At 38.7% G+C, this 16,054-nt stretch overlaps 1 protein-coding gene across 1 annotated transcript in view; it reads left to right on the top strand.

Moving 5' to 3' along the window:
• The window catches only part of lrba (LPS responsive beige-like anchor protein), a 702,007-nt gene that overhangs the window by 141,805 nt on the left and 544,148 nt on the right, over positions 1-16,054 (top strand). Inside the window, 4 exon segments of the mRNA XM_055158186.1 lie at positions 2,880-2,959; positions 4,361-4,423; positions 6,083-6,180; positions 10,980-11,072. Of these exon segments, the coding sequence (XP_055014161.1) occupies positions 2,880-2,959; positions 4,361-4,423; positions 6,083-6,180; positions 10,980-11,072 (334 nt within the window).

Here is a 16,054-nt window from a genome sequence, read left to right as displayed (position 1 = left end):
TGTGTTCGTAACAATCGAAAAAGTCTCTCTAAGTGCAGATATTTCTCAAATACCGTATTTTCCGCACTATTAGTCGCTCTGGATTATAAGACGCACTGTCATTAAATGGTCTATTTTTGAACTTTTTTCACAAATAAACCGCACGTGGGACTTTAAAGGAAACACAACAGTGTGATGGGTGAGTGGTTTTGTTTGTTTGTTCGTTCACGGTGACTCTGGGCTTTGTTCAGTTGTGGCGTGTAGGGAGGGTGCTGTCTGGGACCAACGGATTGTCGGCGTGTTCGCAGTGACTCAGTTGTTCAGTCGTGTCTAGAAGCGGCACGTCGCGCTCGCTTTTTTCGGTTCGTTCCTCCGTTCCGTTCCTCGTCGGTGTGGAGTGATGAGTGTGTCTGTGGGTGTGTTTTGCTGTCTGCTCCGTGTGTGTTTGCGGCTTTGTAGTTTACTGAAGTCGTGCTGGGATTCGTGTATGGGGCGCTCTGGATTGCGGGGGCACGCGGTCGTTTTTTGATGCGGTTAGAGGCTTAAGACCGCGTCTAATTGCCCGGAAAATACGGTAAATGCGACTTGTATGTGATCTCCAGTGTGAACTTTACACGCCCCAAAAGTGTCCCACATGCGGAAGTCGTCTAAACTCTGGGCTCGTCTCCCAAAATCCAGTCCAGTTGTTGGTAAAATGGACAGGTTAAACGTCCACGGCCGCTTCGTTTGTTTGAGTCTTTATCCTCCTTGTATTTGTCTCACAGGCTTTTTATTTTTCGTTGACATTGGAGCCAGGACCGTCTGTAGCAGCGCTCTGACATTTCTTTGGCGATCATTTCAAAAGCCGCCCGGTTCCTATAAGACCCCTCCAAATGGACCTCAATACAGCGATCCCTCCAAATATTAATAAACTCTTTAACCTCGATTTCCCTTAAGCCAATGAGGTTCATTTTGTCTTATATACTTTAACTTCTTTTGTTCTTTTTAAAGACAATGCAGTAAAGTGTATTTACTTTGTTGACGTGTTTCGGCTGCTGCTGCATCTTCAGAACTGTCCCGGTGTTGGTGGTGACGTGTCGTATATCAGCTGCTGTTACTTCGTGTGGGTGTGGTCAGACCTGATGGACCTGCAGGTCGCTCAGACTGACCACGCCTCCCGTCGCCCGGTGTCTCTGGAGGAGGGTGTCCCAGGTGTGTGAGAAAGGAGGAACGCTCCGTCATCACGGTTAAAACGTCCAGGGAGACGCACCAGAACACAAAAACACAAAGCAGAACAGGAAAACCTAAAATCCGCCATATCAGACACTGTAAAAGGAACAACCACATTCTGGATCGGGTCGGGGCTCGGGTCATTGGATCGGAAAACAACAAGTTCAAACGCTGGATCAAGGAGGACATTGAAATCAGGAAACGAGGCACGGACAGGATTAACCGTGATGACGGCGCGTTCCTCCTTTCACACACCTGGGACACCCTCCTCCAGAGACACCGGGCGACGGGAGGCGTGGTCAGTCTGAGCGACCTGCAGGTCCATCAGGTCTGACCACGCCTACAGGAAGTAACAACAGCTGATATACGACACGTCACCGCCAACACCGGTGACAGTTCTGAAGATGCAGCAGCAGCCGAAACATGTCAACAAGGTAAACACACTTTACTGCATTGTCTCGATTTCCCTTCATTGACGAGACTCTGAGCCTGACGTGTAGGTGGGATGAATGTGACCTGACTGTTCAGACTGAAGTCGCATGTCAAAAGTTCAGATATGTATCGGTTTCAGGAGCACATATCCAAGTGTCCTGGGTCACATTTGAAAAAATCTGATCTGTGTTGTCCAGACTGTCATTAAAAGATCAGATACAGGCGTATGGAGCAGAAAAATCGGATTTGGGTCACTTCAGGCTGCAGTCTGAAAGCAGTGACTCTGATTCCCTCAAAACTCAGCATTTCATCCACTTAATGTTGTTTTGCAACCGTGGCAGCGCAGTTTTACAGTGTTTTCCTTTTCATTTGAGCTGCCAGGTCTAAGAAACAAAACTTTCGTGTCAAGATAAAGATAATTTACACTTAAGATTGTTCCAAAATCACATCCAGCTTTTGTTTGACTTTGCGTTGGTGCATCAGAGGCTCCATTTCCCTCAAACACATTTATGGCCCAAACAACACTTTGAGTCAGTGGTTAGGATGAAAAAAAAAAAGTTGATTTGTGACATTTTATTTTTTCACGATGGAGTTCAGGTTCAGGTTAGAGCCAGGATCAGAGTTCGATTTAGAAATGTGGTTGAATTTTAATAATTGCTGTAATTACATCTGCTGATTATGAAATTATCTGGAAAATGCAGTCGTTAGTCGTCTTTAAACTGCACAAAAAAAAACTAAAATTGTGCACCATTCTCTTCCATTTTATAAAAAAGTTTAAATGTTTAACTCTGGTCAAGATGAAAAAGGAAAAGAATAAAGTGTAATCAATCAATCAAATCAAATGATTGACGTGAAACGCTAAGCCCCGCCCCCAGACCAAATGCCAGGAATTTAGGGAATCCCGACACGGACTGAACCCTGAACATCTCAACAAACAAAATGTGTTTCTTTGCTTTTTATTGCCTCATTTTTGTCCATTGACAGATTTTTTCACTTCACAGTAACGAATCTCCTCCACGAACGCACACAGACTCACAAAGTTTATGATTTAAGAGAGAAAAGTTCAGTCCAAAGTGTCTGTTTGTGTTTGTGTCACCGTTTTTCTTCTGTTAACTTGATTTTCTTATTTTCAACGTCAGATACAAACTAAATATTTAACTTGACTTGTGGACTTTTGTATTTGTTATTGAGAGGATCACTGACAAAAACAAACACACAGTTCAACATTTTTCTGTTTTATTTCTTTGTGTTTTTTTCAGACGGTCCGAGGCCAAGTGAGAGGGACATCTTCCACCTGAGAACCTTCCTCCTTCTGTTTGTGAAGCAGCTCATTATGAAAGTAAATGCTGATAATGACAAAAAAAAAGTTTATTTATACTCAGTGGCTTTTTTTTTCTTTTAAATGTTGTTACGAATGGATTTTCTGAATTTTCACACCAAGTTATTCTAATAATTTTCACCCAAATCTTATGGCTACAACCGAAAACTTTTACAAAACAAAATGGTTATATTTCTGGGATACGTCTGAAATCTTAAAGTAAAAAAAAAAAAAAAAAAGTGATGGTATATTAATTATTAAATATTATTATCATTGTGCGTAGCAAATATTTAGCGAACAGTGAATATTTATTGATCTGACACGTGTGTGGACGCACATTTTTTTCAACCCTTAAAAAAAAATCCAGTGTTGTCGTGTGGATGAGCCCTTAAATACTTTCCGAGGTTTCTGAACAGTTTGCGTTTAGTTAAGTCTGGACATTTGGTTTTCTTAGCTCTGAAATAAAACACTTTTACACGAGCATCTGAGCACAAGTGAAGATGATCAAACACTTCACACGTGACAAAACTCGCAAACATGTAAATGGAAAACACAAAGGTAAGGGACCTATAACCCTCCTGTGAAAACATTCAGTCTAAAATCTTGATCTGTTTCTCTACATTTTGAGAAAATTGGAGGTTATTTGCCAAAATGATTGGCCTGCGAAATGATGTCACATTTTTTGGAACATCCTGTATATTCAAATCCTCAATTTTCTTTTTTTCATTTAGTTTTTTAGACTTTCTATATTTGTTGTGTGTGTGTGTGTGTGTGCACTGGAAAAAAAACAAGATCTATCTCACGCTGTCCTCAGGGTCACATTGACATGAAGAAAAAATTCTTTTTTCCTTCCCGCGCTCTTGGGGCAGGTCAATCAGACCCAAAAATGTATTTTCTCGCCTGGCAAGAATTTATTTGAAAATAAATTTTTGGTTCTGATTGACCCGCCCCAAGAGAGCGGGAAGGGAAAAAAATAAATCTTTGGGTCAATGTGACTCAGAGGAGAGCGTTAAAATGACTTAAATTAACATTTTACTTTAAGTTTTGTAGCAAGATGTATTTTAATATTTTAAGTTACAAAAAGATCCTTCTACGTGTCAACTGAAATTGACTCATATCATGATAAAACTTTCTAAATTGAAGTCATCTGAACTTGAGTAGATTTTGTTTTTTGCAGTGTTGTGTATAGATGGATAAATAAATAGATAGATAATGGATAGATGGATAGTAAAAAAAAAAAAAAAAACATTTAATGAGAGGGTGTAGGTAGTTTATATTTCCAACAGAATCCTCTAAACCTTTCGCTTCATTTTTATTTTTATTGTGTGCATTAAAATGTCCAAGCAAACCACAAACCAGCAGCTTTACCTTGATATTTATTTACATTTCTTTCTCTAACCTATAAATTTTTGTTTTGTTTAGGACCACGGAGTGAAAGAAGACGAGGTCCAGAGCATCCTGAACTACCTCCTCACGCTCCACGAGGTCAGCGCAAACACAAACCTCCCCCAGCAGATGGCGCCACAACACCACGGCACCGCTGTGAACTCCCAGCTGATAAAAACACACACACACACCCAACGAACGAGCACGAACACGAGCCGGGGTTTGGGAAGTAGCGCTGTTCCTTGTTATTTTTCCGCGTCTGCCAACTCCGAGTCCTGACAGAAGTGGTTTGGTTCACCGAGAGCTGTAATGTAATACAAATGAAGCAGTCACTCAATCAGGACGATGCGAAGCCAAACAAAAGCAGATCAGGAAATTATATGAGAAGGGCACTTTCATGGAGAGGCAGAAGATTTTAAACAATACATCAGATAGTTAGCGAGACCGGGAGGGGGATCGGCCTGTCATGATAACAAAAAAAAAAATTTAAGCTCGACGTATCGGTGTCAAAAGTGTAAGTAAAGACAGACGATAAACGATAACGAAAGTAAGCGCGGATAAATTAGACTTGGACTTAGAGAAACTTTATTTCTGTGATTAAAGTGTTATCGTTTGCAGTTATAAATGCTCCAATTGGCGTTGCATTTTTCTCTTTTTCTTTTTAAATCGCCAAACCTCCCACCCTGAAATTATTGATGGGCAAATGGACCATAAGTCGCAACAGCCAGAAAATGCATAATGAAGAAGAAAAAACGTATGTAAGTCGGACTTTTTGGGAGAAATTAAAATCAGAGACCAGGAACCGACATTTCTTGTTGAAAGTCAAGTTCTAGTACTCTGTTTTCCAGGCTATTAGTCGCTCTGGATTATAAGACGCACTGTCATTAAATGGTCTATTGTCGAACTTTTTTTCACAAATAAACCGCACTGGACTTTAAAGGAAACACAACAGTGTGATGGGTGAGTGGTTTTGTTTGTTTGTTCGTTCACGGTGACTCTGGGCTTTGTTCAGTTGTGGAGTGTAGGGAGGTGCTGTCTGGGACCAACGGATCGGTCGCGATGACTCAGTTGGTCAGTTGTGACTCAGATTGACACATTGCACTCGCTCCGAGTGTCCGAGCCGCGGGTTCGGCCGCGGGTTCGGCCGCGGGTTCGGCGCGGGTTCGGCCGCGGGTTCGGCCGCGGGTTCGGCCGCGGGTTCGGCCGCGGGTTCGGCCGCGGGCTCCGACTCTGGCCGGACCAGCCGTGCGCTCTGAGCTTGTTTCTTTAGTTCAGCGCTGCAGGGGGAGTCACTGATTTACCCAGATAAAACTGGAAAAAAAAATGTGATTGGTCCATTTCCTTTCCATTATATTAACCCTTTGTTTCCCAAGAAATATCAGTCCAAGTTTTTAACACTGATCTAGAAATTATTACTAGTGTAGTGTTTATTACTCACTGAATAAAAAATATATTAGTTGTACAAAAGTCCATTCAGTATTTTTTCTTGAGCCTTCACTGAAAACCCCTTTCTTTCCACTGTGAAAGAAACGCTGTTTACACAACAAATGTTTGGCTCTTTCATTTACATTTCCAATAAAAGTGCAGCTGTACTCTACTTTTTAATTCATTAATTGGTTTTGCATACAACATGCGATTAATCGCTCGAACTCATGCGATTAATCGCGATTAAAAAAAATTTAATTTTTGCCCAGCCCTAGTAATTAGACTTGCATGTATCAAATTATCTCTGGATTTACGTGATTTTTTTTCTCTCAGGACGACAACCTCATGGACGTGCTGCAGCTGCTGGTCGCCTTAATGTCCGAGAGCCCCGTGTCCATGGCCCAGGCGTTTGACCAGAGGAACGGCATCCGGTAAAAACGAGTTTAAAACTAACCCACACATTAGAGAGGTCCATCAAAGCATGGCAAAAAATAGTTTAAGATAACTTCAATTAGAATCCTGCACTAGTTTTTAGCTCCAAAAGATGATTTGGGAAGAAAAAGGAGATGTTTTAGAGGTTGTTCAAGCTGCATGAAGTTTCCTGGAAATTGACTCATTTTGTGTTTTCAAGTGACTTTTTATGACTTTATGGACTTTCTAAGGAACTTTTTAAGACATTCTAAGTAATTTTTATGCAAATTTCAGTTTGTGTTTGCAGAATAAAATGAGAAATTATTCAAATATGTGTGCTGTATGCGGCCCTTTAAACCATTTAATCCAGCCCTCCAAACTTGAATAAATTATAATAATAAACCTTGTTAATGTTTTGTTTATCCTGCATTTCCGGCATTTCCCAGTAGATGGCGCACTGTATATACATTGAGATGCAGCTTATTATGTTGGCTGCAGTGCTTTATGGGAAAGTGTTATTTCGGACTACAGTGACAGGAGTCGTTCTCGGTCGGTTTATTCGGACCATGAGTGAGGTAGAAGTGTTCAAGACGTAACACTGCACTGTTTCTATTCTAAATACGGAGAAAGTAAAATTTAAAGACTCGTGGACCACATATTATGAAGTCTTCACGCATATAGTGTCATAATATTCAACGGAGCAGGAAGTGTTATAGAGGAAAGATTTAGTTGGGTTTAGGCTCGTGCTGGAGAGTGTTGCAGTCGTGCGTTTTGGTTAGTGGAAAGTGAAGTTTAGGGAGGTAGGCGTAAGAAAATATGGTGACGGCCAGAACTAGATGTCGCCCCGGAAAGTGTTTCAAAAGTATTTGTCTTTTGGACGCATTCACACTAAACTTTACATCACAGTAACCGGATTAGTCATGCACCATGACTCATAAAACCCGACCGTAACCAAAATACTGATGTACATGTAAACACAATCATCATGAACAAAAGCAGATCAAATAGAACACGTTGCTCGCAGACTGACACACTGACACTGTTCTGTCCTTGTGTTGGTCGTTGTTGAGTTTTGGAGACGCACATTGAACTGAAGTAGATCTGCATCTTCTACAGTTTTTGAAATAAAGAGTCAGGAGGAGAGTGATGATGATAAGATCCTGAAGGAGAACAGAACTAAATAACTAGTAATTTTAAAAAAAAGTATTTTATTAATTAAATTTTCAGTATTTTAGAAAGACAGATATGTTGTTGTGATGTTTGTAGTGACTTTCAATTGAAATTCAAACACAGATTTTCTGCATATCTCATGTTATTTTTTTCTCTCCACTCCATCCATCTGCTCCTGTCCGGCCCTTTCCTCAAATTTTAGAACCATTTGTGGCCCCCGAGCCAAAAAGTTTGCCCACCCCTGGTCTAGAGCAACCTCAATTTTTTTTTAATTTGCCTAAAATTTTGACCCAAATATTTCGGACAGCAGTGTTGGGAAGGTGACTTTTAAAATGTAATCCCCTACAGATTACAGATTACATACATCAAAATGTAGTTTGTAACATAATCCATTAAATTACTTAAAGTGAGTAATGTAATCTGAATACTTTGGATTACTTGATTTGCTGTAGAGAAGCAAAGACGAGGAAATCGTAACATAAGAAGTTTTGTCTGATAAAAGAAAAAAGACCAGACTTTACTGAACCAAATAAAAATATTGATAGAAGACGAAGAGACACGTCCACACAGCAGGATTTAGTCCTGTTAAATCCTGTTTTAGTCCTGGTTTTAGTCCTGGTTTTAGATCTGGTTTTAGACCTGGTTTAGTCCTGGTTTAGTCCTGGTTTAGACCTGGTTTAGACCTGGTTTTAGTCCTGGTTTAGTCCTGGTTTAGACCTGGTTTAGACCTGGTTTAGTCCTGGTTTAGGCCTGGTTTAGTCCTGGTTTAGACCTGTTTTAGTCCTGTTTTAGTCCTGGTTTTAGTCCTGGTTTTAGATCTGGTTTTAGATCTGGTTTAGTCCTGGTTTAGTCCTGGTTTTTAGACCTGGTATAGACCTGGTTTTAGTCTGGTTTAGACTGGTTTAGACCTGGTTTTAGACCTGGTTTAGGCCTGGTTTAGTCCTGGTTTAGTCCTGGTTTAGACCTGGTTTAGTCCGGTTTAGTCCTGGTTTTAGTCCTGGTTTAGTCCTTTTTTAGACCTGGTTTAGACCTGATTTAGACCTGGTTTTAGTCCTGGTTTTAGTCCTGTTTAGTCCTTTTTTAGACCTGGTTTAGACCTGATTTAGACCTGGTTTAGTCCTTTTTTAGACTGGTTTAGTTTTAGACCTGGTTTAGTCTGGTTTAGTCCTTTTTTAGACCTGGTTTAGACCTGATTTAGACTTGGTTTAGTCCTGGTTTAGTCCTTTTTTAGACCTGGTTTAGACCTGATTTAGACCTGGTTTAGTCCTTTTTTAGACCTGGTTTAGTCCTTTTTTAGACCTGGTTTAGTCCTGGTTTAGTCCTTTTTTAGACCTGTTTAGTCCTGGTTTTAGTCCTGGTTTTAGTCTGGTTTAGTCCTGGTTTAGTCCTGGTTTTAGATCTGGTTTAGTCCTGGTTTAGTCCTGGTTTTAGACCTGGTTTAGTCCTGGTTTTTAGATCTGGTTTAGTCCTGGTTTTAGTCCTGGTTTTAGATCTGGTTTAGTCCTTTTTTAGACCTGGTTTAGACCTGATTTTAGACTTGGTTTATTTTAGTCCTGGTTTTAGATCTGGTTTAGTCCTTTTTTTAGTCCTGGTTTAGTCCTGGTTTTAGATCTGGTTTAGTCCTGGTTTAGTCCTGGTTTTAGATCTGGTTTAGTCCTGTTTAGTCCTGGTTTTAGTCCTGGTTTAGTCCTTTTTTAGACCTGGTTTAGTCCTGGTTTTAGTCCTGGTTTAAGCCTGGTTTAGTCCTGGTTTTAGATCTGGTTTAGACCCTACCGCACATGTAAAATAAATACAGTGTTTTGTGGCCTGTTATTATAAATTAAATGAATCTGTTTTGGTCTTTCACATTATTTTCTGCTCCGTTTGGTCGTCATGTCTTAGACTCATTTTTCCTTCAGCTTCAAGGATTTTTAATTATTTACCGATCCACCTCCATTTTCCTGTAAACGCCCACTGCTTTGCACTTTACTTACTTCATTCTCCGATTTTATTTTCTTAATCAGTGATGCTTTGGTTGTGTGTTCATATTAATACAAATAAAAGTGAGATTTGCAGTGGACGTCGCATTTTTCTAACGTCAGATTTTCAGACTTTCTTCTTTTAAGTCGTTTTAGATGAATATTCTGATTTAAAACGTCCAAATTATAACAGAAGGATCCACGGGTGTAAACAGTGTTGGGGAGTAACAGATTACATGTACCACAGTTATGTAATCAGAGTACAAATGATGAGTCACTGTATTCAGTTACAGTTACTGTTTCAGTGAGTGGTGATTGGATTACAGTTACTTTGTTGAAATAAATGGATTACAGGGCGGTATTTCCTGTTTTCACATTTTGGACTAAACCAGGACTAAAACCAGGACTAAAACCAGGACTAAAACCAGGACTAAACCAGGACTAAACCAGGACTAAAACCAGGACTAAAACAGGACTAAAAGCAGGACTAAACTAAGACTAAACTAGGACTAAAACCAGGACTAAAACCAGGACTAAAACCAGGACTAAAACCAGACTAAAACCAGAACTAAACCAGAACTAAACCAGGACTAAAAGCAGGACTAAACTAAGACTAAACTAGGACTAAAACCAGGACTAAAACCAGGACTAAAACCAGGACTAAAACCAGGACTAAAACCAGGACTAAACCAGGACTAAACCAGGACTAAAAGCAGGACTAAACTAAGACTAAACTAGGACTAAAACCAGGACTAAAACTAGGACTAAACTAGGACTAAAACAGGACTAAAACCAGGACTAAAACCAGGACTAAAACCAGGACTAAAACCAGGACTAAAACCAGGATTAAAACAGGATTAAAACCAGGATTAAAACCAGGACTAAAACCAGGATTAAACCAGGACTAAACCAGGATTAAACCAAGACTAAAACCAGAACTAAAACCAGGACTAAAACCAGGACTAAAACCAGGACTAAAACCAGGACTAAAACCAGGACTAAACCAGGACTAAACCAGGATTAAAGCAGGACTAAACTAAGACTAAACCAGGATTAAAGCAGGACTAAACTAAGACTAAACTAGGACTAAACCAGGTCTAAACAATATGACACTAACAGTAGTTTGGACATAATTTAAAGCAGCAGTGACTCATATAAAAATCATTTCTCTATCAATAATATTTTTAATATGCTTAAGTAAAGACTGGACTTTTTATTTTCTTTTAGCAAACAAAACAAAACAAAATAAAACATCTTATGTTCAGATTTCCTGGTCTTTGCTTCTCTACAGTAAACAGTTTCTTATTCATGGAGTTTTGGGTCAACAGACAATTTGAAGAAAACAAACCAGTATTTTCAGGATGTGTTTGCTACATTCATGTAGTTTTAAAAACATGACAATATCAAGTAATCCAAAGTATTCAGATTACATTACTCACTTTAAGTAATTTAATGGATTACGTTACAAACTACATTTTGGGGTGTGTAATCTGTAATCTGTAGGGGATTACATTTTAAAAGTAAACTTCCCAACACTGGTCATAAATCATAACATTAAAGCAAATCCAAACACAAAATATCTGCTTTAATCAACGTTAAAGAACTGAAAATAAAGATTGAATTACTATATTGTTTACTGTATGTTTGAATATCTTTACTATAACATTTTATCCTGTTTTTGTCTTTTACAGAGTCGTCTTTAAACTCCTGGCTTCTAAGAGTGAACCCATCAGAGTGCAGAGTCTCAAAGTCCTGGGATACTTTCTGAAAAACCTGTCACCAAAGTAAGTTTTATAAAAAAAAAAGAAACTAAACACTGCACTCTCTGTTCTCTGTTTGTGGGTGGAGTTTAGATGTTCAGCCCCACTTTAAAGCTATATTTATTATTATTTTGTTGGTTTTATGATATTTATTCCATTTTTATCCGTGAAAATTTACCTCTATGTCAAAATTTTTGGCATATTTACGTGTGAATTTTTACGGATGGGCTGGAGTTTCTTTTACGCACCGTTGCTTTTGGTATGCAGCTTTTTGGCCCAAAACATCTCCCCAAACCTGAGTCATATTTGGCCTGGAAAAGAGCCTCCTCCTGCTGGTTTCCAAGGAAATGTTGTTCAAATCATCCACAGTTTGGTGCTGTACAACCCTCAGAAAGTTACACACTGTAGCTTTAATGGTCCTATATTATATAAATTTGACTCCTGTGAGGTTTAAGCGACGTTATAATGTTTTTACCTCCACGAAAACAGACCTGGAGTTTTTTATTATTCGTCTGTTTACATCTCCAAACCTCAAAATGCTCTGCCCCACCTCGTGATGTCATGTAGTGGTTGTTTTCAAGATTTCTCAACCAGATCTGGGACCAAGTCATTGTTTTCTTATCTCGAGGCCAAAGACTTGAGACTGACTTAAATCCGAGTCAAGTCCCAAGTCGTCTGCTTTGAGCTTCAAGTCATTTCAATTCTTTAAACCAAAGTACCAAATATAGTTTAGATTTATGCAGTTTATATGAATTTTAAACTATACTGTACTTAAAAAGTCGTAGTAAATCAGTGGTGAAGTGTTCATTTCACACCCGGGCCTTCAGTCGTGCTCCTCAGGAAGTGTTTTATGGTTATAAAAGCATCTTATTCTACAGAAACACAGTATGAAGTGTCACGCAGGTAAATTGGACTCAAATGCAACACAAGTATACAGGCAAACAAAGTCTTAGTAAATAACTGAAAATGTCCTCTAATAGGTAATGTTATCTAACTATAAATCATTCATATAATGTGAACTAAAATCTCTTCCAGAACTGGGAAACACTCGAAGTACAGTGAACCCTCGTTTATCGCGGGGGATACGTTCTAAAAATAACCCGCAATAGGTGAAATCCGCGAAGTAGTCAGCTTTATTTTTTACTGTGATTTTACAATGCAATACTGAACTGCAGAATGAAACAAAAAATAAAACCTCTTTTCAGGCCCAACATGTGTTAAAGAAATAGAAATATTAACGTTTTCTTACAAATAACTATAATAGTTTAAAGAACGGTGTTGTAAAACAATATTTTTATATAGTAATGAATACAAGGTAGGAAACATTGTCACTCGCGTATTTCACAGTCCCTCCAGCTGCGCCTCTTCGTCCTGACTCCGTTGCGCTGTAGCGTCTTTTTCTACTGAAGGCTGCGCAGGGGTCTTTCTCCGAGAGAAGAACATCGTTATGGGTAGTTGTTGGCCTCTTTCTTTTTCTGAGCAAGAATATTTTTATAAATGGACATCCCACCTTCAATTATATTTGAGAACTGCAATGAACGACACATCAAAGGGTCCCGTTCTTGTGCCGCGCGCTGAATTTGGCAGAATGTACAGAAACGAAAACTGTTGGCATGGGTGTAATGAAAAACCAATATAAACCTTTTTCACTTCTAGACAACAGTAACGCCCCTAAGCCAATCAGGATTCACTGTAAAAAATAAAGCACTGTAAAAAATTCCGCGAAGCAGCGAGGCCGCGATAGGTGAAGCACGATATAGCGAGGGATCACTGTAGATAATGTGCTTTGATAAACTGAAACATCAACTATAAACAGGGGAACAAAAAGCAGAATGCATAAAATGTAAACAGAATACAGGTTCAGAATTTCCGGGTAAGAGCTTGAGAGTTTGTGTTCACAGGTCGACAATCTGGCGAAGACTGAGGGAGCAGAGGGAGAATATATAGACTGGGCCTGGGCTGATTACAGAATGAGAGGCAGCTGTAGGGAAAGGAGGGAGGTGGCAAAAGGAGGACCGGAACAGACTGAGAAATGGAACTGGACTGGGGAAAACAAGTAAACAAAAGGCAGAACTGTGACATGAAGAGCCGTGGAGATTCCGTGCACGGAGAAGTGAGGAGCTCTGAGGTGCTAAACCAGAACTAAACCAGAACTGTTTGTCGGGACGGGCCCAACGTGCGCCCTCGTAGACTGTGGGGTGACCGCAGACGAAAGGACCATGCTGGGGCCGGTGCTCCTGTGGCTCTGTGCAGCCGTCGCCCGATCGATCGCGCTTTGCAGACACCCTCCTCCGTTGTTTCAGAGGTTCGCTCTCTCGCTCAAGTCCAAGATTAGTCCTGGTGTAGTCCTGGTTTAGACCTGGTTTAGTCCTGGTGCCGCTACAGATGCAGTTTGCTCTCTGACTGTCCCAATCAGTGGGTCTGAATCCGGTGACAACAATAACCAAAATATCGTGATACTGTATCGGCAAAAGTCTCACAATAATATCGTGGACTGTCACAATATATCGAATTACAATTTCCTTTACTTAAACGCATAGTTTTAACGCAGCAACAGCTTATAAACATCAGGAACTACATTTCCCATGATTCATTTCAGCGCAGACAACATGAAGAAATTTGTTTTTACTTGAATTCTTCGGATTATGACGGAAATAATTCACACCAAAATCATGTCAAGGTTTTTTAAAAGTAGAAACGTGTCCCATCTACAATTATATCAGCTTCTTTAAAATATCGCAATAAATATCGTACCGTGAGATGCATATCGTGATAGTATCGTACCCAGAGATTTGGATATCGTTACATCCCTTGTATATTTATGAGTATTTAATATATAAAGAGTTGTAGAAATGTAGATTTTTCCTTTTTAAAAGTGTTGACAAGATCTTAGTGTGAATCATTACGGTCAGAACAGAAAGAAATCGGATTTAAAAGTGCTTCTCGAGTCACAGGCCTCAAGTCCGAGTCAAGTCCCAAGTCACTGACCTTCAAGTCCAAGTCGAGTCCCAAGTCTTAGTCCATTTTATCAAGTCAACAGCTCCTTTTACATTTAGTTCAGTAGAGTTGGCAAATCCAGAAGAGCGTAAATGATCCAAATGATTCTCGTGAAGGTGTGTGGAGTTTAAAAACACAGTGGAGCACTTCCTGTATCACCACATGATGACATCACAAGGAGAAGAACCTGAATCTGCAGGGTTTGTGTGTTAAACAATGAAACAAAACACAACTCCAGGTCGGTTTGTGATGATGAAACATTATAACACAGCCTAATATGGACGCTTTAAAGTTCATATGAAAAAAATAAAGGCGTTCTCCTGTATTTTGATCATAACTAGAGTGTAATTTGATCTGCACTTTCACGTCGGACATTCTAAACCGGCCTCCATTTTGTCTGGACACGCAGTAAATGAGTAAATGAGTAAAAGAAACAACGGAGTAATGAAAGGAGAGGAGAGGAAGGAGAAGGAACAGGGAAAGAAAAAATACTCAGAGAAAAAAAGACAATTCTTATTAAGTACAAGAATTATAATTTTTTCCTTTTTCTTATTTTTTATTTTTCTTTTTTGTTTTTTGTTGAAAATCACACCCGTAAACATAACCATGAACACTCCTGAAAATTTCAATCGATTTAGTGTTTTTTTAAGACTTGGACCTTGAGATCCTTTTTTTTCACATTAAATCCATAGATTTTTAAATAAAATAAAATAAAATAAGATAAAATATATTTTATTTTATTTTATTTAAAAATCTATGGATTTAATGTGGAAAAAAAAATAAAATAATAATAATAATAATAATAATAATAAATAATAATAAATAAATAAATAAAATAAAAATAAAATAAAAATAAATAAATAAAATAAAAATTATTTTATTTTATTTTATTTAAAAATCTATGGATTTAATTTTTTTTATTTTATTATTATTATTATTAATAATAATAATAATAATAATAATAATAATAATAATAATAATAATAATAATAATAATATTATTACTATTATTATTATTATTACTATTACTATTATTACTATTATTATTATTATTATTATTATTATTATTCTTTCCTTAAAACTTTTAGTTTGCGCGCGTTTCATCTCCATGGTAACTGCTGAACATTCCACCATAGAGATCCACGTAGAACACCCGATAGTTATTAGATCATAACTACAGTGTAATTTGATCCACACTTTCACGTCGGACATTCTTAACCGGCCTCCATTTTGTCTGGACACGCAGTAAATGAGCGTTCTTCTTTACACATGTTCAGGGGTCATAACTCAACGGGTCCATTTGACAGTCAGGATATGAAAACTCGCTCCCCGCTGACTCGTCTTTACGGGACATACTTTCAAGTTTCAATCACACTTCACGTTGACTTATAATTCTCTGTTCTCCACACACAGACCCTGGTGCGTTTGTGTATTAAAGATTGTGTAAGTTTTATTTGAAGATGCCCTACGTACCCTTTTGTTCCACAGTGTGACGTTAAACGGCTCTACTTTACATTTATTCAATTACAGGCGGGTTCATGGCTCAAAAATACCTACGAAAACACTCGAGGCCTATTCATACTTCATAAAAATATTTTGTTCTCGCAGCGAGGACTGCACGAACAAAATAACGTCATTTTTGTTTGGCTGTTGAGTCGTTCTCGCGGCTCGTTCTCGACATTTTCTTCGGCAGTTCGGCAGCGTTGTCAGATGTCTTCGCTCTGATTGGTTATTTATGTGACCGTGGTTTATCCGGGTTTGAGTCACAGCCGTGGATCTGTTAAAACAGGGGTGTCCAAACTTTTTTCATCAAGGGCCACATATCTAAACACAGATGAAGCAGAGGACATCGAGGGCCGTAGACTGATGCTCAGTACAGGGAATAATTGAGTATGTGCATGTTTAACATGTTAGAATGAGCCGTGAGTCTTTATTCATGCTAAGATTCTTAAAATCACACACTAAATATTACATATTTGCTTTATCAAGGTAGATTTTCAAAAAACTTGC

Source organism: Boleophthalmus pectinirostris, unplaced genomic scaffold, assembly GCF_026225935.1.
Source record: "Boleophthalmus pectinirostris isolate CB_2022bp ecotype Guang Dong unplaced genomic scaffold, ASM2622593v1 HiC_scaffold_22, whole genome shotgun sequence".
NCBI lineage: Eukaryota > Metazoa > Chordata > Actinopteri > Gobiiformes > Gobiidae > Boleophthalmus > Boleophthalmus pectinirostris.
This window is presented reverse-complemented; position numbering and strand designations above follow the sequence as displayed.